Genomic DNA, 22,771 nt, shown 5'->3' on the forward strand with positions numbered 1-22,771 from the left:
AGAGCTTCTCCTCTCTCTCTCCCAACTCCAGCGAGCTTCTCCTCTCTCTCCCAACTCTAGCGGCCTTAGAAAAAGGAGAGGCCTCGGGAAGGTAGGCAGGTCAGGCGGTGGGGACGACGGCCGGGTGGTTTGGGGTCCTGGTGGCGGTAAAGGCGATCGTGCCAGGTCGGGCGAGGGAGTCGCAGCCATTCATTGGAGTTGGAGAAGAAAGCGGCGCCAGGGGGGAAGAGGAAGGTCGCCACGGGCGTGGTACGGTCTCGCCAGAGCTCTAACGAGACCTACTGTGCCGTGGTGGGGCGGTGGACGGCGACTAGGGCGAGGAGCAGGCCGGTGCAGACGCCATGGCGAGAGATGGAAGATGAACAATACGTCGTCCGAAAGAAATGAATTTATCATACGCCTGGAATATATAGCATCTCCTTTTTTTTCAAATGCTGTCAAATCCGTCCCCAAGCTTTTCGAGCTTCGCGACCTCCCCTTCCCAGCAGGCGGCGGGGACCTCGACGAGCCGGTACGAGGCGTTCCAGGAATGGGGTGCTTCTTGCGGTGACGAGATCTGCCAAGCTCTTGCCGCCTCCCCAATGGGACCGACGACGACGTCGACCCCGCGCTGCACGAGCTCACCAAGCTCTCGGCCCGCAGCAGCAAGGGACGGGCGCTCATACTCAACACGGCCGTCTCCTTGGAGCAGACGACGCTCGCACACATCGCGCCGCATATGCGCGACTTATTCGCCATCGGCCCTCTGCACGCAATGGCGCCGGCGCCGGCGTCGTCGTCTTCCAGCTTGTGGCGCGAAGATGACGGCTGCTTGGCGTGGCTCGACAGCCAATCTGACCGGTCCGTCGTGTACGTGAGCTTCGGGAGCCTCACGGTCATGTCGCACGAGCAGTTCAGGGAACTCTTGGGCGGGCTTGTCGCCACCGGCTACCCCTTCCTCTGGGTGATCCGGCCGGACATGGTCCAGGACGTCGGCGCCCTCCAAGAACAAGACGCAGTCATCATGGCGAAAGGAAACCACAGGGCGCGCATCGTGGCGTGGGCACCGCAGCGAGACGTGCTGCGGCACCGCGCGGTGGGGTGCTTCCTGACGCACGCAGGATGGAACTCGACGCAGTAGGGCGTCGTCGAGGGCGTGCCGATGGTGTGCTGGCCGTCCTTCTCGGACCAGCAGACCAACAGCCGGTTGGTGGGCGCCGTGTGGAGGAACGGGCTGGACATGAAGGACGTGTGCGACGGAGCTGTGGCGGAGAGGATGGTGAGGGAAGCTATGGAGTCCGCTGAGATCAGGCGGGCGGCGGAGGCTCTGGTGCAACAGGTCAAGCGGGACGTCGCGTACGGCGGCTCGTCGGAGAAGGAGTTTCAGCGGCTCGTCAGTTTAATCACGGTGCTCAGCACGCCGGGCGCGACGGAGTTGAAAGCGGCGTGCACCAGCGCGACGCCCGGTTTCAGCCAACAATAGCTTCCGAGCTACTACTATATTCCGTTTTTTGTTTTATGCCTGCTTTCCACTATGTTATGTCTTAACGAAAACTGAAATCTCAAGAGCATATTTTATTCACTGTGGACTAACTTTTTCTCTACATGTCAGAATCGTTTCTTTTTCTTTAAGAGAGTACTACTACATTCTTTACAGCACGAGTACAGGGTGTGTGGACTGCGCAGCATGTGGTGTCCGATCTCTCTCTCTCTTTTGAAGTCATACTCCTATCATGGCTCCCTTCGTCCCCAAATAAAATATAACTATAAATTTATACAAGTCAAAATAGTTTAAATTTGTTCAATTTTATAGTAGATAATATCAATATATAATTAATTTAATTATACTTATTTTGTATCATAAACATTAATATTTTTATAAAGTTAGCTAAAATTTTAAATATTTCATTCTTTTTAGAAAAGTAATAATTGTATTTTTTTCAATAAAGGGAGTTGGATTTTGTTTTTGATCAAATCATGCCGAGTCTATTTATTTATAAACATGAGGTTCAGCAGGAGTACGACAAATTCAAGGCCAAGAAATGATGAAACATAAGGGGATCATTGGGACAAGCAATGATTTCGTCACAACACTTTATGGATGTTATTTTGACCAACTGATAGGTAGGATATTCCTAATTACTCAACCCCATTGTTGCACTTGCACTTGCACATGCTGTTTCTGCTGGGGATGAGGAGAAATCGAGCAGAGGGTGCATATCCCAAATCATAGAAGCGCACTTTTACTCGTAAAGTATGCACGAATTTGAGCATATCTTCGCCACGCAAGGCACTCAGCGCCTGTTTGCTCGTGATCGTGACCCTGGCCCAGGCAACTTTTTTACTATATTTGGCTAGGCATCATCTATATCCACAGCCGGCCGTAACGTCGGCGACGATGCTAGCTACGTAGCTACATTACACAGAGAGAGATAAAAGTAAAAACTATTTTATATATTTTTATTTTTTAATATACTATTGAACCCACATGTTTATCTCTTAAATTTTTGGACTATGTGAAATAGATCAGCTATTTATTCACCGCTAGTGACTATTCTCTCTCCTATTTTTTCTCTGTCCACGTCAGAATAGCTAACCAAATAGCTAGCCGTTGGGACGCCCTTAGGGTAAGAAAATGTCGTGTGGACGAAACAGGTTTTTCCGGGCACAAGGCGAAAAGGCTCTCTCAATATTACTTCCTCTGTAAAAATATTAATATTTATGGTACATAATTAGTACAATTAGGTAGATCGTTGAATATACTTTCATAATAAACTTATTTACATATATAAATATTATACGTATTTCTATAAATTTAGTCAAAGTTAAGAAAGTTTGACCAGGATGATTTCCCTAACTCTTTTCTAGAGACGGAGGCAGTATTGGCCTATGCGATGGCTGCTCAAAAAGAACATAGAAGTACCTATGTCCCTTCTGCAAGGCAAAGAAACCTTAACTGTTGGATATAGTGCTTTTTTTTTCTAGTTCTACTATTGATCATGTGATTCCTCGAAGGATGACTATATATTTGATATAAATTTTCGATAATACAGAGGGTCAAGGCGTCCGATCCGCTGGACACCACCATTGGTGGGCCATGCGGTCGAACGGCCCAACAGGCTCACACCGTGTTGCTAAAAAAAATACGGAATACTCACTTTCCCCTCCTTAGGCTTCCTCGCAGCGCCCGCAGCCATTCCGCCGCGACCGCACCGTCGCGGCGTGCTGCACAGTGGCCACGCTGCCGCGAGCCCACGACGTGCTCCACCGCGCCTGGGCTGCCGTCATCCTTCATCTCCACCATGTCCGAGCGTGGTCGCCCGCCTTCGTCGCTCTCCACCACGCCTTCGCCCTGCCGCGGCCTTCTACAACACACTTGCCTCTGCAGGTGCTGCCGTCACGTCTGCCTAGCCTGTGCCGCTCACTCCTCTCTCCTGCCCGTTATTCTCGCGCCCACCTCTACTAGTCTGACCGCTCCCTCCCACACGCGTCGGGCTGGTGCACGTGCGCCGCAGCTCGCCGCCGGCTCCGACCCCGACGGCTAGAATCGACCGCCCCCGGCCTCCCCCATATTGCAGACACATGTTTCAAGTATTTTAGATGTTTTTATAGGTATGTTGCAAGTGTTTCACACGGCTGTTGTAAAAGTAGATCGAGATGTTGCAATGGTTGTACACGTATGCTGCAAGCTCCTGTTCTCAATGTTTCATCTATTTTTTTCCAACTATGTTGCAAGTGTATTTATTTGGATGTTGCATACGTTTTCACACATATGATGCAAGTGTTTTATCTGGATGCTGCGTATGTTTACAATGGTTTCAAGTGTTTTTCATATGTTTTTGCAAGTGTTTACGTATGTTTTAAATGTTTCATTTATTTTCAGACGTACGTTGCAATTTGTTGCATCTGGATGTTTCAAAACTAGATCAGGTATTGCATCTCCCTCCTCATCTTTCAGTTGTCTCGCCTCGATGTCAGGCGTGGGAAGCGAGCACGGGCAGAGGCAGTCCCCACTGGCGCGGGTGGGCCCCACATGCTTGTGGGTGGGCTCAACAGGCCATAAGTGGGCGGGCAAGTGCGGGATGCGGGACGGGGGGCAGCGACGCGGGCGTCCGAACATCCGGACGCTAACCACGCCCAAATATTTTTTTTGGTGAAGTTAATGTGAGCCTAAAGGAGCTAGCAGCCGCCTAAGCGACAAAATTAGTAAGCTAACTGCTCAAAACCCCAAATTGGTAAGCTAACTGCTCACAACCATTTCACTGAGTAGTTAACATGCATATAACAAAACAATCCCTTAGCATCAATACTTCACACAATCCCTTAACATGCATATAATAAAATAAGAGAAAATTTCTTATCTGACCCTAGTTTAAAGTTGTCTTTTTTCCTTGGCCCTGAAACAAAATTTCTTACCTATTTGACCTCACTCGAAGTTTCGCTTTCTAATCTGGCCTTACCGTCATCTCCCGCCTCTAACACCGTTAAGTGGCACATGAAAAGACCAAACTGCCCCTGAGACATTATGAGAAACCAAAGGTCACCCAGGCAGCATAACAACATAATTTTGAGCACTTTAAATTCAATTTTCATAACACAAATTTTTATGTTATGAAAATTGGATTCAAAGTGCTCAAAATTATGTTGTTATGCTGCCTGGGTGACCTTTGGTCTCTCATAATGTCTCAGGGGCAGTTTGGTCATTTCATGTGCCACTTAACGGTGTTAGAGGCGGGAGATGACGGTAAGGCCAGATTGAAAAACGAAACTTCGAATGAGGCCAAATAGGTAAGAAATTTTATTTCAAGGCCAAGGAAGAAAGACAAATTTAAACCAGGGCCAAATAAGAAAATTGCCCCATAAAACAATCCCTTATGCACGGTTTATATTGGTCTTTTTGTATGATGAGATGCTTTTTTAAGGAGTGCGTTGTCAACGGATCATCCGATTATTATTATTAATCACGAACCTCAATAACTATATTTTTTGACCGAATCAGTAGGAGAATCCCCTACCTACATTTTTTTTATTTTCCATTAAATGAAAGAATAGTTATGTACAGAACCTCACTAACCATATTGGCTCGAGCATATGGAACGGTTAATTTGACGATATACCGCCGCCCTCGTACTCAAATGCGTGGTTAGTTAATAGTGAGGAATGGTATTGTCCCACCAAATGAATTGAATGGAATGGCTAATAATGGACAATTCCGTTGTAGATGATCGAGTTGATTTCTTAAACCGAACACTGTAAACGGCAACGACGAGAAGAATGACATGACTATATTGTTCGAGGAGAACAGATATCTAGGGCCTGTTTGGCACAATTCATAACAAATTCATGAGCTGTTTTTATTTTTGCCAAACACCTATTTCCAAAATAGCTTCGTGGGTGAAGTTATTTTTCTCTTCCTCTCACAAAGCCATGAGTTAATATAAAGCTGAAAAAAGTAGCTTATCCTAGCTCTCTCTCTCTCTCATTTCTCTCTCATTCATGAATAAAGTTGTTGGTGAAGCTGTTTTGACAAACAATTTTTATAAAACAGCTCAGCTTCCCTATAGAGTTGCTTATGAAGTTGTTTAAAAAAAACAGCTTTACTATGTGAAGCTACTGTGCCAAACGGGCTCTAGTCTATAGGTCAACGAACGGTGTCTTGCTAATGCCAACGTCCTCCTATTCCTCCAAGCCGTCCATAGTTTCATTTTCGTTGCACCGCACCTCCACAAGCAAACCATGCATGCATGCATGCATCTAAAAATGGCGGGTGCATGCCGGCGCCCCATCTACGTATATATATTATTATCACGTAAGCTTGCTAGGTTTACACGCTGACTACCAAGCAAATTAAACCATAACCAATCATGCCTGGTCGTCGTTCGTGGTCAATATGGGCGCCTCTCCTGGCGTCGCTGCTGCTCGTCGGGCTCGCGTCGTCGGCCGCGGGCGCCAAGGTGGTGGAGGAGGAGGACGAGGACGACGGCGGCGCCAGCAAGAAGAAGCCCCACGTTAACCACGGCAAGTTCAAGGCGGACCCGTGGACGGACGGGCACGCGACGTTCTACGGCGGGCGTGACGGGTCCGGCACCACGGACGGCGGCGCGTGCGGGTACAAGGGCGAGCAGGGAAAAGACTACGGCGCGCTGACGGCGGCCGTGGGACCGTCGCTGTACAGCAACGGGGCCGGGTGCGGCGCGTGCTACGAGCTCAAGGGCACCAAGGGCACCGTGGTGGTGACGGCCACCAACCAAGCCCCGCCGCCGGTGAGCGGGCAGAAGGGCGAGCACTTCGACCTCACCATGCCGGCGTTCCTCAAGATCGCCGAGGAGAAGGCCGGCATCGTGCCCATCACCTACCGCAAGTACGTAGTAGTAGTGTAGCACTTCCACATGCATGCGCATCATATATGTATAGGCCATGTTCGCTTCTCTTATAATTCGTACTTTTGAGCTTGTTTTTTCAGTCGGAACAGTATTTTTCTCTCACAACCAATCAGCTGGAACAGTGTTTCGGCTTGTTTTTTCAGCGAATGTGGCATCCGTACAAACAACTGACACATGTACGTGCAGGGTGGCGTGCGTGAGGCAAGGCGGCATCCGGTACACGATCACAGGGAACCCGCACTACAACATGGTGATGGTGACCAACGTGGGCGGCGCCGGCGACGTGGTGGGGCTGTCGGTGAAGGGCAACAAGCGCGTCAAGTGGACGCCGATGAAGCGCAGCTGGGGCCAGCTCTGGACCACGGAGGTCGACCTCACCGGCGAGTCGCTGACGTTCCGGGTCATGACCGGCGACCACCGCAAGACCACCTCCTGGCACGTCGCGCCCCGCGACTGGAAGTTCGACAAAACGTACCAGGCCACCAAGAACTTCTAGGATCGGATCGTCGGCCGGGGAGTCCTTCTGGCCCGCCCTTTCTTTATGCATGCATATTGTTTTGTATTTTTGTATACTACAGTACCTTGTTTCATTTCATGCTTAACATATTGACTGCATGGTTTGTAAAGAAAAACTGAACTGAACCTCCGTCGCTGGAGTCAATAAACTGTTGACATGTTCCAATTTCAACACCATTGGTTTGCGCCCAGCACAGAGCACAAAATTTCTGATGCATCAGTTTCTACGATCTGCAACACTAACGTATGATGTGTATTTTGAATTCTTAATGCGTCAAATATGTTGTCAAAAAAATGCGTCAAACCAGATACTCAAAGGTCAAAGGGTCCGTTTGGATCTATAGAATTTGATTGAATTCGAATCATGTTGTTTGCGTAGTCTATTTTGGTAGGAATGACAATTCCAATTAATTCCAGTGAAGCCCACAACACCTACGTACTAACATTCTTGACCTGGAAAACGGAAAGGCTAATTCCATTCTTTTACTACTATATTACTCGCTCTTGCTGCCCATCATGTACTCCAAAGCAGCCACCTGTTTGTAATCGAACGACCACGACACCATACACCAACGCGGAAGGAGCTGTCGAGTATGCACGCTCAAATATGCCAGAAAGGTATTCCAATTCAAGGGACCCAAACGGGCCGAAATTGATTTGTTACAGCAATCGTTTCGCCAGGAACAGGAAGGCGGGCTTATTGCAACTTTTTTGGGCTGGGCTGGAGAATAGGCAGGCCCAGCCAGGCGAAAAACTCTCCACTTTCTCGGATTTATCAAGATACAAAATCCCCCAACCAATTCAATCGGCGACGGCAGAGGCGCTGCAACGGCACAGCACCGCACGGCCTCCCTCCGCGATCGGCAATGGACGACAGCGACCTCGACTCCGCAGCGCTCTGGGCCGCCATCGACTCCGCCGCCGCCAAGGCCACCTCCCGCGTCCGGTGCGCCGCCAGCGACGACGACCACCGCGGCGAGGTGCTGCAGCCGGCCCGCCCGTTCAAGTCCCCGCGGCTCGCCTCCGCCTCCGCCTCCCACTTCACGCCGCCGCCCCCCGCGCCGCTGCCGCTGCCCCTGCCCCCTCCCCCGCCCTCGCCCCGGCTTAATGCGTCTTCCTACGCCACGCCCGACGCAGCGGCGGCCAGGAACCGGCCCCCGGTCGTTGAGAGCCCCTCGCCCCCTGAGCTCTGGAGGCTTCCCATGGGGAGCCCCATCGCCGCCGCCTATGACGGGGGCTTGCTCCCCTCCCTCTCCGTGGCCAACTTCAGAAAGTACCAGGACGTAGCCCTCTCGGTGCGTCTCTCCCTCCCCCTCTCTCTCTTCCACCATTACATTGCCCCGTCAAATTGTACTTGTTCTATCTTCTATCGTCTCGTTACAGTTTCCAAGCCGATATAGAGTGTAATTTACGGATTAAGTCGCCGATAAAAGTTACTACTAGTAATTTGTAATTATCTAGATGGGAACCCTTAACTGTCATTGGAGAAACAACTACAGTCAAGCTCGAGCTGTTTCTGTTTTGGCTACTGAACATAGAAAATGATAATCTGTAGAAAATCACACAACGAGGGTAGTTAAGCTTGAGCTATGTTTGTCTTGCCCTGCAAAAAATAGAAAATGATGCTCTGCAGCCTGTGGAACGAGATCCTCTGGGACCACGATCAAACAGAACTTAAGTCGACTCAGTTGCCTGCCATAAGTCCATAACTAACAGTGGCCCTCCTGATAGTTTTGTTGTGCCTTGATTGATCACTCAAGGAAATGAATGAACTTCACTTATATTCGTTATGCTTGTGTGATGGGGGATCGGAGTTTATGCCTTGTGTATATCTGCTTCTTCTTAGGTCATGTATCGGTTGGTTGATGACATTAGGCACCATTAGTATCTTTTTTCTCGAACACGCACGAGAACTGTGTATCTTTATATTAAGAAGGAAAAAGGGGGGGGGGGGGGGGCAAGAGCCCTTACAACACACACTCACACTCCTAAGCTCTTAGACAAATACACGCGCCTTTTACTAATATAGGAAACGACTTCACCTCCACAAAAGGATCCTACTGGCTATCTACAGGCTCAAGAGAAGGGAAGGAGCTTCCCTGAGCCTTTGCAAGCTTCCAGAAACGCTGTTCCTCACTTGCGAGCAGCAATGCTCCAGCCAGGCTAGGAGGAGTCCCATCGAAAACACACCGGTTGCGATGGTTCCAAATTGTCCATGCACCAAGGATGATAAGCGAGTTGAGTCCTTTTTTGTGTGAACCATCCATTCTAGACTGCACCATTAGTATCTGTCTGCTTGTGTGTTTGGTTCTTTGATCACTTGTTAAAAGGAACATATTGTCAAACTTCTGTTCCGTGTGCTAACTTCGTAAAATTCAGTAGTATTTAACTTTGATTTGCTTTGCTGCACTTTCTCAAACTAAACAAATGTGCGCAGTGTGTTCTCATTGTCTCATTATTTGTGTTCAGTATAGAATCTTATGTAATCTCTATAGAAAATTGTCATGTTTGATGCCATGGTACACATATGCTTGTTTGATGCAGAAAAATCAAAGCTGGATCTTCAACTCTATTTTCCAACATTAGCTGCTTCACCTTCCCAAACTCTATTATGAGTTTTGACATACTTTCATGACTGGTTTCAGATTCTGGAGAAAAGTGACTACACCTCTATCAGTGGGAACCCATACATAAAGAAGTCAGGTGCTCACTTGACATAATGTCACTGTGAGTTGTTGATGGAATCTTCATGGTGCTCACTTCTATAATCCTTTTCAGGGTGGAGAAAAATATCTTGCTTCTTCAATATCTCGTTCGAAATCAAGGATCACTCCATTGAGTTTGATGAAAACCGCAATGTCAACCGTGCTGAATTTCTTGTTCGAGCATGAATGACGTATGCTGTTTTTTATGCAATTGCGAGTCATTTTTCTGTCACTTTCACCTGCCCTTTACTTCTATTCGTGTTTTTTTTTAACTTCTATTCGTGTTTTTTTATCAGGCATTATTAACTCTTTTTTTCTTTTTTTTCGTGGACGATGTAGTGCTAGTTGATGAAAGCCGGACAGGAGTGAATCAGAAACTGGAGTTAGGGCGGGAGATTTTGAAGTCCAAAGGTTTTAGACTTAGTAGAACTAAAACTGAGTATATGAGATGTGACTTCGGCACTACTACTCGGGAGGAGGAAGATATTAGTTTGGAAGGTCAAGTAGTGCCTAGGAAGGATACCTTTCGATATTTAGGATCAATGCTACAGAGAGATGGAGATATTGATGAAGATGTTAGCCATAGAATCAAAGCAGGGTGGATGAAGTGGCGCCAAGCATCTGATGCCCTATGTGACAAAAGGGTACCACAGAAATTAAAAGGCAAGTTTTATAGGACGACGATTAGACCTGTTATGTTGTATGGTGCAGAATGTTGGCCTACGAAAAGATGACATGTTCAACAAATAAGTGTCGCGGAAATGCGTATGTCGTGTTGGATTTGCGGTCATACAAGAAGGGATCGAGTTCGGAACGATGATATACGTGATAGATTAGGGGTAGCACCAATTGAAGAAAAACTCGTCCAACACCGGTTGAGATGGTTTCGACATGTCCAACAGAGACCTCCAGAGGCACTGGTGCGTAGTGGAATCCTAAGGCAGGATAGTAACATGAAGAGAGGCAGATGAAGACCGAAGTTGACTTGGGTAGATGCAATAAAAGGAGACTTGAAATGATGGAATATACCCAAAGACTTAGCCTTAGATAGGAGTGCTTGAGAAACAACTATTCACGTGCCTGAACCTTGATTGCTTCTGCTGGGTTTCAACTCTAGCCTACCCCAACTTGTTTGGGACTTAAAGGCTTTATTGTTGTTGTTGTTGTTGTTGTTGTAGTATTTAAAGAGGTGGCAGATTCTCAGATGGTTGGGGCTCCTGTGATCGACGAGAGAAAATATTCAACAAACCTAACCATGACATTCCCAGCACAGCTGAAACCAGAGCTAAGAACAAGACTTGCCAGGTAAGGAAGAGTTCAACACTTATCCAAACCATTTATCTTGTTTACATGATGCACCTATAGTTTATGCTGTAATTTTAAAAGAAGAATACATTCTTGACATGTCCATCATTTCTTAATTGAAAAGTCAAATGCATAGTTCATGTTTTATTTCATGAACTCAGGTAATATGTGAAGGTTAAATCTTTCTTATTGTAAATATTTTAGGATCTTCTTGGAATTGGGCGTCCAGGATGAGAAGTGGAGATCGCTGGACCCCCGAAGTGGAGTCCACGAGGTGGTTTACCTTTAGATGGGCTGCTCATCGCCAGAGCCCAAAGTGGAGTCCACAAATTTCTAGTTTCAAGGTTGTCTGAGCAGCTGTTAGCTCAGTGAAAGAGTTTACTGGTACTGGAGGTTTCTTAAGATTTGAAGTAAATGAAAAGGGCGTGGTAATGTGTTCTGAGCTCTGAAGGTTTAGCATTTAGGGTATTTTAGCTGATGCTAATTCGGTGAAAGAGTGTAACATCCTTCTGTCAGATGTGAAGTTAATAGAAGGGCACAATGCTCTGCTCCTCTTTGTTAGTGAAGTATATCAGGTGTGTTTAGGATGTGGTTCATAGTACCAGATTTATGTGTTGAACTTGTGATTCTTTTTGTTTGTGTAAGACTATCAGATCAGTAAGGGGGAAAAAGTGTTGCTCCGATCACCTGTCACTGGACTTTTTGTTGCGGTGTGGACATTGTCTGTCTCCATGAGGGCCCCCAATCTGGAATGGAAGCGGTTTGTGCTTCGAGATGCTGTCAATTGATGAAAAAAACAAACACAAGGAGTGATCCTCTTCTTCTCAGATAGAAACAGCAAACAGGAAAACAGTGTAGGATAACAAGAACTAGAACAAACTCAAGAACTCTAGCAAATGTGCTGGAGTGAATATATCACAAAAGCAAGACGTCTGAAAATATATGTCCGGAGCAATACGCGAGACATCTATATCCCCAGGCAGAGATCTCAATTCAACCCCAGGCGTCCAAAATTAGACGCCCCGGGGAGCTTCCAGCGTCTAAGGCAAGGGTGCCGATCAGCGATCAAACATCCCATGCATTTATCTGCTTCCCAATCCCAATCCATGTCATTTTAACCTTTGGATATACGCAACTCGTAGTAATGGTTGTACATAAACGGTGTAAGGAAAATCCATCAAATAAAGAAAACAAATGGCCAACATATTGCAAATGTTGCCTGCAATCCACCTGGATATATAGTCAGGTGGAGTTGATTATTAGCATTTACGACCTTATTTGTATTTGCGTCCACATAAACCAGACCTAATAAGCACAATGCCGTTTTGGCCCAACTAAAAACCAACCAAATACACATAGAAGAAGGCTAACGGCAGGTACATTTGGCAGACTGACCACGAGCGTCAGATGTTCCTAAAATGTACACCATCAGCAAACTACGCCTATTCCTTCAAATATACAAGAATTAGAAGAACTGGCCAACCCCTACAAGGTACAAGTCCCTTCAGATCCTGAACCTATGCCCGTCTCAACTACTTTTGACTGAACTCCACCTGCAAAATACAATGACAAGCACAGATGTAAGAAGCGAATATGGTAGTGTCTACAAACTGAATCTAGTAGTGTTTATAACCATAATTGCATGTGCAAGTCCCTAGCTGAAATCCCATATCAAGGTTTGGGTTTTGCAAATCTGACTATTTCTGAAAACATACAGCAGATTCACTCCATTCAGAACATTGGACGAAAGCATAAGCTCAATTACAGTAGGCAAGTATTCTAATAACAGAATTACTGGCAATAGTCAAAGCAGTTTTTCCTGTGAACCTAAATTCTTTCTAGAGATTGTATTATCAGATGTCAGTCAGTATCAGCAAGGCACAAGGGTGAAATCGTTACCTTGGCCTCCTCATGAGCAACCTTCATCCTCCGGTACTCCTGCTGTGCCCGATGAGAACGGAACAAAGCTTGGACACGTACCACTGATCTATTAAACCTGTCCTCAGCTTGTTGCCGGCCGACCTGGTAGTAGTCCTCTTCTGCAGTGCTTGCTGCTTCTGCATCTGTGGCCATTTCTACTGGCATTCCAGTTGCAATACCGCGCAGGCCTTTTCTTTTCTTCCTCCATCGCAAGATGGCTTTCTCCATGACTCCAACGGACCATAATACCTTGCAGTACTGCCTTCTCACTTGGTGACCTCGGTATGCAGCCTGAGCAAGATGTTTGAATCATTAGACGACACGATAGATGAGAGACACACAGGATAACAAAAGACAATTTCAAATTTGTTAACCCAAAATGGGAAAAGGTGTCTGTCAGATGGATTCATTCAGTGTTTACCAACACGACCCGACCAAAATGAATCCCTGGGAAAAAGGAAAATTAGCAAACCAAAACACACAATAGTAACAGAAGCTTTACTTGTATTTTGATAGCTTGTCTACGCATGTTCATGAAGTTCCTCCTAATCTGCCATGTTCGGAAATGACTCTGTATTCGTGCAGCAGCTCGCATCATTTTCTTTCTGTTGTAGTTTCGGAATGCGTGCTGAATCCTCATAGCAGCAACTATTGAAGCGGCTTCAGTCTCGGGATTGGCCAACTGAATTGCTTTTGTTTGAAGCTTAAGAGTTCGCTCCCTGAGCGCGGCTTGTATGTTGCTAGCAGCATCAGCAGCATTACGGTAGGCTGCTAAAGATTCTCGTAAGCACAGTTCTTGTTCACTAAGGTTTTCAAATTCCATGGTATTTTGTTTTAGTGATTGTGTCCTTGATGTTGATCGCTTATCCTTGGATAGTGACATAGCCTCAAAATGAGCAGTCAGCCCTTTCTCAGCAAGATATGCAGCTAAGCCATCATAACCTTGTCCTGCAGCCAGATCAGCAGCAGTGTATCCACCAGGGGCATCATGAGTAGGATCTGTCACCAAGCTTGGATTTGCTCCAGCAGACAAAAGAGCGGCAACCATTTTTTCCCTAGAAAAAGAATATTAAAACTTAAGATGACACCAGATGACTCGGAAAATCTAAAGAATAAGTTGATCCCAACAAACATGTGCCTGAGGTCACATAGTGTCTACTTCTATACTCACCTATGCGAAGAACCAGATGCCTTTAAAAACACATTGATAACTTAGCAGGTTTCCAAAACAAAGTTTGGCCCATCTTTTTCTACAAACTGCTAGTACTTTCTTATTAGTTATAATTTTGGTATCAATAATATATATATATATATATATATATATATATCTTTTGTGTAGTCAGTGTGATAAATCCATCCCAGTTGCCAGAACCAATACAAGACATCGTTCTTTTCCTCACTGTACTGTCTATGTTAGTCAATCAAAGAAAAAACATTAGGAATTTCAGAAGAAAGAGGATACCTCCCATAGTATGCAGCCCAGTGCAAAGCTGTCCAACCAGAAGAATCACGAAAATCCAAGGAGAATCCTGAATAAGAAAATAATCGAATGGCCCAAGTATAGCCCAAGAAAGAACACAGATGGATAGGTCCTTGTCCTAGATCATCGCAGTCAGTTGACTTCTGGCCTTCAATTACTTTTTCAACAAGCCACTCTTGCAATCTATTTCGCAATACTAGTTCAAGCAATCCCTCAATAGCCGGAACATAAGTGCCTTTAGAATCACTACCAAATTTCAACAGATCCATCCATTCCTTCTCTGCAGATACTGATAAGAGATTGGAAACTTTGCTGCCTTCTACAAGCAACTTGGGTGCCACCTTTTTCTTGTTTGTAGTGAACAACAAACGAGCTAGTCTCATTTGCATCTGAAGCTTTGACTTTTGGGGCTCATCATCAGCCAAGGTTTGACTTTCAGGCACCATACGATAGTCAAAACTCAAAACCTCACTGATTGGTGTTTTCCCATCCAAAGTCAAATAAAGATTGACTTGTCCAGGAACATGTGGTCTAACAATGAGACGGTAAACGCCAGTTTGAACAATGTTAGCAACAACACATTGGTCACCAATGACACAGAAGAGATTGGTCCCATCCAGATGTTTGTAGTTCTCATGGAAATATCCAACCACAAGGACCTACAATTAAGTTTACATTAATACTTTGTTGTTTATTGGAATATAGATAAGAACTTATAAGCTCACACAGACATGCATATAAATTGTTCTATAATGCAGCTATTAAGTATTCAGTTATAAAAGAGACCTCCACATCCACCAAAACAGGAGGTACCTGATAGATAATTAAATAAGCAATGGTTTGAGTAGTTCTTAACAGATGAAGGTGAAGTAGAACATTTCCCAGGAGAATTGAACAGCTGAAGAGAAATTAAAACATAGAAATTCTTGCGTGTTTGAAGGTGTCTCCCTAACTCCCAGGTGCTCCTGCAGGCCATAACAAATGAAAGCACCCTGTGGTGCTTGGCTGGAGCTTCTAAGCTCAAAGAGCTGCTTGCTAGGTCGCTTGTAGCACCATCTTAGGTTTGGTGCTCTATGGTCAGGTCTTTCCTTGTTTTGGGTGTGTAGTGTTTTGTAAGTGTGGGGGTGTGTTTGGTACTTAGTTTGGGGGCTCTCCCCCTCTCTATGTACTTTCTTTTCTATCTTAATGAAATGACACGCAGCTCTCTTGCGTAGTTCGAGAAAAAAAAAGAGAAATTAAAACAAGAAACCATGGGAATTCAGTATAGGATGAGGGGAGGGGGGACCTTTGTGTCCTCTGTACAATAAGCCCATTCTGAGGATATCTCAGTGATGTGAAAGGGTCTTTCGTCGGTCACTTGTTCAGTGGGGAGTATGCCAGAGCTTGGATTATTCTCTAAACTAGTATCATCATCCAAGTACTTCCACAACCCAAGACTGTTCTGCCTGGCAGGTACATCATTAGGCATGTTACCATACACTGGAGCTTTCATCAAAGAATTTGCATGTTGATTTGATTGAGAATCCAGATCTGATGTTAAAAGAGATGGAGAATTGTTTGCTTGATGTTTCAGAGATCCAAAGTAACTCTCTGATGCTTGATTATGGCCAGGATTAGCATAAGCTTCTGAAACTACATTAGTTGTTGGAGAAAAGATAGCCTGCCAAAAAGAAGATGCTGATTCATCATCATAGATACATTCAAGAAAACAAGCAATAGTACATCCACACCCATGCATAAATACACAAATCTTGAGTAGAGGCCGAGACCAAGAATGACCTTGCATGCCTACAGATGCAGCTGTTTGACTGAGGTACACAAGGATCGAAGGTTAAGTAGAAACATCAATACGTAAGGGGTGCAATTCTCTCAGCTTCTTTGCAGCATATGATCAGATTGACAAAATAATCTCTTATGCATAGACAGATATAATAACAACCCAATAGAATTAGTTTTGTACATAGAAGATATTGCAAACACTGATTATTACCAAAGAAAGTTGCAACCAAGGCAAGTGGTCCCTTAAAATTCCAGAGTATCCGTCTTCTGGTACACTGCTTGGCACATCCATAGTGCATCCACAGGTGTAGTTTGTCACAACTTTTGCAGCAAAGTACATCTATGGATGTGCAAAGTTTCGGATTTTTTTTGAAAATTGCAGGGGTTTTTTTTGGGGGGGGGGGGGGGGGGGGGGGTCACGATTCGACCAAGAAGGTAATTTCGACTGGATATTTTTCCCATTCTAAATTCAAATTTCAGATTTTACTAGATTCAGTAATTAATGTAAAGAGAGATAAATGCCGCCTTAACAAAAGAGGAAAAAGGAAACTAAATTGTGATGCAAATTAACTGCCACAGCTGAAGTGAACTAAGAAATGCAAAGGAAGCTAAAAGGAGCAAAATTAAGGGATACAGTTATAGTCAATTTCACAGTGCAAAGAAAAAATAGTTTCATCTAAGATCCAAGATTTCAACCATATCTGTTACGATTTAAAATAGTTAACTGTAGCTCACTTAAAATACTCATAAGGAAAAATATAAAGAAGAAACAGAAATTAAGGACCACAGTTATACTACTTTTAGCAATGTAGAGAAGTGATAACTTTATGCAAGTTACATGCATGCACCATTGCAAGGCAAACTTAGCTCACATACATTGCCTGTGGCATTGGCATGCAAGATATTATTTCCAGAATCTCTCGTCCCATTATTAGTCTGCTGATTGGATGCCAAAGATCCACCTGTTTTATATAATAAGCAGGATTACAATCTGTACAACAGTAGACACCAAGAAAACTTGCAGCTATGTCAAAAGACCCACCACAAGAAGAAGCACCAACAGGAGTATCATTTTTCATTGATGACTCCAATAGATCTGCCCAAAATGATTCCAGGCTAGAACCATGATCGTCGGTTTCTGCAAACTCAACAAAAGAAGATACAGAAATATACTCTCAAAAGTAAAGAGATAGAAGTAAAATTCTGTATGGCGTTAAACAGTATGTTTTGAAAATTTTGGCATCTATCAGTAAGTAGTATAAACTAAACACTATAAAAACAGGTCTAGTTTTAAAAACTATATTAACATATTTCAAAATTTTCAGAAGATGTAGAAACTGGCATAGAAGTACACATATAATCAAATAAAAAATGTTTGGGATCTAAGCATGTCTTACCACTAGAAATCGCCCCACCACCATTTGAGTTGATATCAGCAGCAGCAGAAGATAGCTCAGTATGAGCAGAGGCTGAATCTGTTGAGGTCAAAGGAGAGGCGTAATGAACCATATTGATCGGAGGCACTTCTGCAACTTCAGCTTCTGCATGTGGAGGTGGTAAGGCATTTTCCTATTTTCAGTATAAAAATATATTAGCATACTGAACAATAAAATATGTAACATTTTGTTCTAATACGCTTGCACAATGGAGGAAAAAAATATATATCTTTGTGATTCATTTGAAGTTTATTGCTACTTGTATCTAGCTATAAGCGAAGGATATAGACAAGAGTCATTGCAATTCTCATGAACCTTTTACATGTTTGACTAGATAAGTGAAAAATTAATATCAAGTTCTTTGTCAGTCAAAGAGCTACTTCAATAAATCTTGAGGAAAATAGAATGCTCGATGGGGCCAAGTCAGAAGCTAATATTTATTCATAAAAAGAAACTCCGGCATGATGAACTATTGAGTGTGGTCCTTGAATTTCAACAAAGTTATTAGTGAGTGAATGAATTCCTTAGTTTCTTTCAACCTTAACGGCATTTTGGATGAAGTAACCCTGCTTTTGCACAGGATGCACAAAAGTCTCAAAGCTCTAGTCATATCACATATAATTCTGTAGCTTAACCAAGTTCCTTTAATTGTTCTCTCTTTGGACCTTTTCAGGTATGAAGGCTACTTCATGCCCTCTTGGCAAGGGAAGCTGTGCAGACCCAGCCACTGAGACCTCAAAATCAGTTGCACATTCACATTCAACAATGTGTCATTTTTAATGAAATTCACATGTTTGAAGAGAAGCTCACAAATTCATAATACATCTCATGAGTATTACTAATGATTTGGAGTGCAAAAAAAACAACTTTCCTTACCCAAGCAGAAGCAAAGTGAAAAAAAATCTAAATATTTACTACAAAACAGAAAAAAGATGAGTAAAGAAAGACCGGACCTCAGATGTTTGACGATAATGCACAAGAACTATGCGCTCCAACTCTCTGAATAAGAAACAACCAAGAACAATATCAGCAATGAGAACCAGCATGGCATTTCTATCAAAGTCTGCATTTGAGCAAAAGACTAAGTCATAAATGTGGTGAAATATAAAGAAAATTATGCCATCGACCTCATATTCTGTAATCCTTCAACAGAACTTTCCTACAGATCTATTCCTATAAACTTAACATAATGTGATAACATCCATTCTTATGAACTAGCCAAGATTTCCACAAAAATTCACAGCGATATTACAAGACATTATACATCTAGCAGTACCAGCATTTATCTGAATAATCTACAGCTTTAAGATATGGCAAGCCAAATTAAGAAACGCCGAGCTGTTTCCTTTTCTCCAGATTCATCATATTGGTTTTTTTTCCTTAATATATACAAAATTTTAACACACCATTGCAGGTCCTTGTGGATGTAAGGATGTGCCAATTCACTTCTGCATGTGGGCAAGAAGCATGGAAGCACCAAACTGAAATATCAATTCTGTTGCACAAAGATATTTCATGATGCCACGAGACTGGCATCCTACCTCTTGTGAAAACTATTTTTGAGCTTAGAGAATAAGGGGGGGGGGAAAGACCAAATATCTCAGCCACCACATTAAATAAAGTTTAGTGATCTAACATAATTTGCAGGCCAGGGTTGAAACCTTACTTGTCAAGCAGCCAGTAGCATCTGCGAAAGAAATTTGGATCATCCTCTCCTCGAGCATAATACACATGAACCTTTTCTTCATTACCAATCTACAAGATAAGACAAAGCACCAATAGTGGTGGATGTACTAGGATAATACAATGTAGCAACAGTTATTTGAACAAATTACCTTTAGTTTTTCATGGGCTTCTTGGACAGTCTTGCCATCTTTCTTTTTCTTCCAGTTATGGCCATCTTTACGGAAGTTCCGGACAACTTTACGATCATATAGAACAACAGTACCACCTAGTTTAAAAGAAAATTACAACTGAGGATGGATTGGGAATGCATATACCAATTTTCTCATGGAATTAGAAGATTAATATAAGACAAAATAAAAAATGCATTCTTTTTTTTAAAAAAAAGAACTTAAAGATGTAGACGTTCTCTGAAAGTAGTGCGATCAGATCTACACACTTGTATGAGTAACTTAGCACAGGAATAACAGTAGCAAATAAGTTATACAAGAAGCACAAAAGGAAAATGATTCCCATGTGCAATAAGTGTTGTTATAGAAAATCATGTAAGATACAGTATATTAGAACGGTAAATGGTTTTAGTTACAAGTAGCTGCAGAACTCATTGATTGGGTAAGAAACAAAAGACCAATGTGAATGTGAATAGGTAGAGGTGTTTTATACCCAATGGCATAGCCACAAAAAAAACAGTAATTCATACCAAGCAAAATTAATTTTGGATTTACAACGAATACCATAAAAAACCGTGTTCACTTAACCTATGTTTCTGTAATCCTTCATGATCCCAAATATGGCATTTTGAAGAGTAGAAACTAAAGCACATGAAGACATGCACAAGAATCAAAAACACCATTTTAACTAGTACTGTGGGCATATATGTTACAACCCTGCACATTGTATTATGAAGGGAGAAGATTATCAAACAGAAGAGAATGAAATGATTAGTCTTTACAACGCTGCTCCTGCGCGCAAACATTTCAGGAGAAAGTATGATCAAGGTTAGTCAAGTAGGTCTCCCTCGTACTCAGAAACTAAATGTGCATTCATTCATTCATCTCTTCTCTTATGGATACCAGCACTAGATCAATCATAGCATTCTAAACAATAAAGCAACTGGCCTTGAACTGAGGGATAATTACTACTATTCATTCTACATACAAATCAAATTGTTCAGACTCAGAAGCTCAAAGAACACAACCATCTTATACTCGGTACTTCAACACACAAGCTTCTGTTCTGTTTCCTTTTGTTCGCATATGTCATATATAAGTTACAAAAACTACTAATGGGTTTGTCAGGGGGTTTATGGCGAATGTGGAACACATACTAATGGGTTTGTCGATGGGCTGTGCATGGACCTTGAACCTTGCATGGTTCGCCAGCACCGCATAGATCTCATTCGGCCGGAACCAGCGTGTTCCCGCCTCCATCATCAGCTTATCAAAGTTCAAGTCTGTCCACCAATCGCCAATTGAATGAAACACAAACAAGCAATAACTCAGTGCAAGAAGCAGCACAAAACCTCATCATTTGGGCTTTGAACAGTACCAGATTAGAACGTCATGTCATTGAACACCGGAACAACAAGAGCAACAAAGACACCAAGTATAAAGTTTAAACTAATCACGAAGTGCTTAAACTGAGCATACCAAAATTCAGGGGAAAGGAACTAAAAAAAAATTAGGTGATGAGATGAAGTGAGCTAAGAAAACTGAGCAGCCAAACGCTCACAATGCAATCGATCAGTTTCCAACAGAAGTACAGAAATACCACTATTATTCCAATCCAATCAAGCAACACGACTGCAGAAACAGCCCAAATAGTCTCTAACAGCACACCTCATAGACTAATACAGCCGGAAATGGGGAAATACGCGTATGCAGCCGCGAAACTTTGAAGAACCCCGAAAACCCACGAGTGCTAGGCATCAGACGGCACCAGCCCCCAGACTCCAGAGCTCAATCGAACCACGTCAAAGAAGAGAAACAGGACCAAGGCGAGCAACAGAATCGCAGTACCAAAGGAGGAGAAGAGAAAAACGGAGGGGGAAGGGGGGGAACAGAAAACCCGCGCTCGAGCGGGGGCGTGGCGGGGCGACCTGCGCAGGTGAGGAAGCCGTGGATCTCGGAGGCGAAGAGCAGGTCCCGCCTGCCGGTGCCGCCCGCCATGGTCGCGCTTCTGCTGCTTCTACACTCTCTCTACCTGCGCGTTCTCTTGCTCTCACGGGGGAGAAGACGACGAGGGGGAGGAAAGAGACTAGTGAGCCTGTTCGGTTGGCAGGTCGACGGGTTGACGGGTGGATCTTGTAAACCATTCTAAATTTATAGGATAAACATTATTTTCCTCTTATAATAAATTAACCACCAGTAATAATCGACCATCCAGTCATGAACCAGTCAGCCATCCGAACAGACTATCGTGAGAAAAGTCATAAAGTGATTAGAGTTTTTCACACGAAAAAAAGGAGGCAGACGATAACCAAAAGGAAATATTATAAACAAATTTTGCTGTTCCTGTGGGACCCACAAATTTCACGAGGTCAGTGGGATCCAACTGCCAGAACGATATTGGTAGGTTTTTTTTCTCTCATCGTAAGTAGGTAGAATCTGTTTTGAGACATACACCAACCTACACACGCACACCTCACACACATGGTATACGAACAAACCTAATACAGCTGAGATTTACTCAAAGATCCTCAAACTTCAAGTTTGATGGACACGTCACTTGACCATTGTGGCACATCTACTCGAGAGACACCTGAAATTATTATTTAAGACCGAAAATTCGCAACCACAGATGCCCAAACTCCGACCGACGAGGTCCCAACCACCGGGACTTGCCACCCGAGCTACGCTCGGTTCTCACAATATTGGTGCTTGTTTAGTTTCTAAAAACTTTCCCAAAAAGTGCTACAGTAACTATCACATCGAATCTTGCGATACGTGCATGGAGCATTAAATGTAGACGAAAAAAATCAATTGCATATTTTGGTTGAAAATTACGAGACGAACATTTTAAGCCTAATTAATCCATAATTAAACAATAATTACCAAATAAAAACAAAAATGCTATAGTATCTAAATTTCCAAAATTCACGAACTAAACGCAGCGTTGATAGTTGGATGCACGTTTGTCATCGAACTTTGGTAACAGTAGCATGATTAGCGCGTGCCAAACTGGCAGGTGCCGGTTGGCAAAAAAGATCACGGGCTCACTCTGCTGTGGCTTGGCAGGCTGAGCCCACTTGCCAGCTTCACAAATTTGTGCGCAGACCCATGATTTCCTTGCAACTTTTGCTCACAAAGAATGTTATCCATTAACCTCCTGTTTATAATTTCTATCTATCCTATCTATTATATCCATAAAAATTTGCTAGGTATTTATCGTCTACCTTCCGCAACATCTCTCTCTCTATCTCTATCTATCTACAACTAAAACATTCATAACTATTCCGTCCACATGTGCGACATCAAAACCGCTAAAACGTGGACGTTGGTTTCCGACTCCCCCCTGCGATCCCCTGCCGCTCGCCCTACAATCACCGCAATCTCCGTCGGTCTGCCTTCCCCCTGCACTCCTCAC

General features: G+C 43.8%; 3 protein-coding genes and 1 pseudogene across 4 annotated transcripts; 3 read left to right on the forward strand and 1 right to left on the reverse strand.

Moving 5' to 3' along the window:
* Positions 1-358: 358 nt before the first annotated feature.
* On the forward strand, positions 359-1,462 carry LOC136544348 (myricetin 3-O-rhamnoside 1,2-glucosyltransferase UGT709G2-like; annotated as a pseudogene).
* Positions 1,463-5,817: 4,355 nt separating this feature from the next.
* LOC136546783 (expansin-A26-like) lies at positions 5,818-7,042 on the forward strand. Its single transcript, XM_066538759.1, has 2 exons — positions 5,818-6,340; positions 6,549-7,042. Exons 1-2 carry the CDS (start codon positions 5,844-5,846, stop codon positions 6,856-6,858), a joined length of 807 nt encoding a protein of 268 aa, XP_066394856.1. The 5' UTR covers positions 5,818-5,843; the 3' UTR covers positions 6,859-7,042.
* A 675-nt stretch (positions 7,043-7,717) lies between these two features.
* Positions 7,718-11,545, forward strand: LOC136546784 (uncharacterized). 2 transcript variants are annotated; one of them, XM_066538762.1, is made up of 5 exons: positions 7,718-8,173; positions 9,524-9,581; positions 9,657-9,774; positions 9,923-10,888; positions 11,093-11,545. In XM_066538762.1, exons 1-3 carry the CDS (start codon positions 7,745-7,747, stop codon positions 9,767-9,769), a joined length of 600 nt encoding a protein of 199 aa, XP_066394859.1. In that variant the 5' UTR covers positions 7,718-7,744; the 3' UTR covers positions 9,770-9,774; positions 9,923-10,888; positions 11,093-11,545. The 2 variants fall into 2 exon arrangements, with proteins under 2 accessions (XP_066394859.1, XP_066394858.1); XM_066538761.1 differs by having other exon boundaries at positions 9,657-10,888.
* Positions 11,546-12,101: 556 nt separating this feature from the next.
* On the reverse strand, positions 12,102-21,459 carry LOC136542327 (calmodulin-binding transcription activator CBT-like). Its single transcript, XM_066534710.1, has 13 exons — positions 21,285-21,459; positions 20,514-20,639; positions 19,339-19,454; positions 19,170-19,258; positions 18,457-18,502; positions 17,465-17,636; positions 17,110-17,205; positions 16,944-17,029; positions 15,574-15,948; positions 14,271-14,947; positions 13,311-13,863; positions 12,788-13,099; positions 12,102-12,441 (listed from the first exon to the last, which is right to left on the reverse strand). The coding sequence occupies exons 1-13, from the start codon at positions 21,352-21,354 to the stop codon at positions 12,421-12,423; spliced, it is 2,739 nt and encodes a 912-aa protein (XP_066390807.1). The 5' UTR covers positions 21,355-21,459; the 3' UTR covers positions 12,102-12,420.
* Between the last annotated feature and the right edge of the window lie 1,312 nt (positions 21,460-22,771).

The sequence above is a fragment of the Miscanthus floridulus genome, chromosome 3, assembly GCF_019320115.1.
Source record: "Miscanthus floridulus cultivar M001 chromosome 3, ASM1932011v1, whole genome shotgun sequence".
Taxonomy (NCBI): domain Eukaryota; kingdom Viridiplantae; phylum Streptophyta; class Magnoliopsida; order Poales; family Poaceae; genus Miscanthus; species Miscanthus floridulus.

Excerpts from the sequence above, each read along its gene's own strand:
- LOC136546783 (XM_066538759.1), top strand. The coding sequence starts at position 5,844 with ATGCCTGGTCGTCGTTCGTGGTCAATATGGGCGCCTCTCCTGGCGTCG. Across the intron at positions 6,341-6,548 it reads GTGCCCATCACCTACCGCAA|GGTGGCGTGCGTGAGGCAAG; the intron begins GTACGTAGTAGT and ends ATGTACGTGCAG.
- LOC136546784 (XM_066538761.1), top strand. The coding sequence starts at position 7,745 with ATGGACGACAGCGACCTCGACTCCGCAGCGCTCTGGGCCGCCATCGAC. Across the intron at positions 8,174-9,523 it reads ACCAGGACGTAGCCCTCTCG|ATTCTGGAGAAAAGTGACTA; the intron begins GTGCGTCTCTCC and ends GACTGGTTTCAG. Across the intron at positions 9,582-9,656 it reads CCCATACATAAAGAAGTCAG|GGTGGAGAAAAATATCTTGC; the intron begins GTGCTCACTTGA and ends AATCCTTTTCAG.
- LOC136542327 (XM_066534710.1), bottom strand. The coding sequence starts at position 21,354 with ATGGCGGGCGGCACCGGCAGGCGGGACCTGCTCTTCGCCTCCGAGATC. Across the intron at positions 19,259-19,338 it reads AAGCCCATGAAAAACTAAAG|ATTGGTAATGAAGAAAAGGT; the intron begins GTAATTTGTTCA and ends CTTATCTTGTAG. Across the intron at positions 14,948-15,573 it reads ATTGTACAGAGGACACAAAG|GTCCTTGTGGTTGGATATTT; the intron begins GTCCCCCCTCCC and ends ACTTAATTGTAG.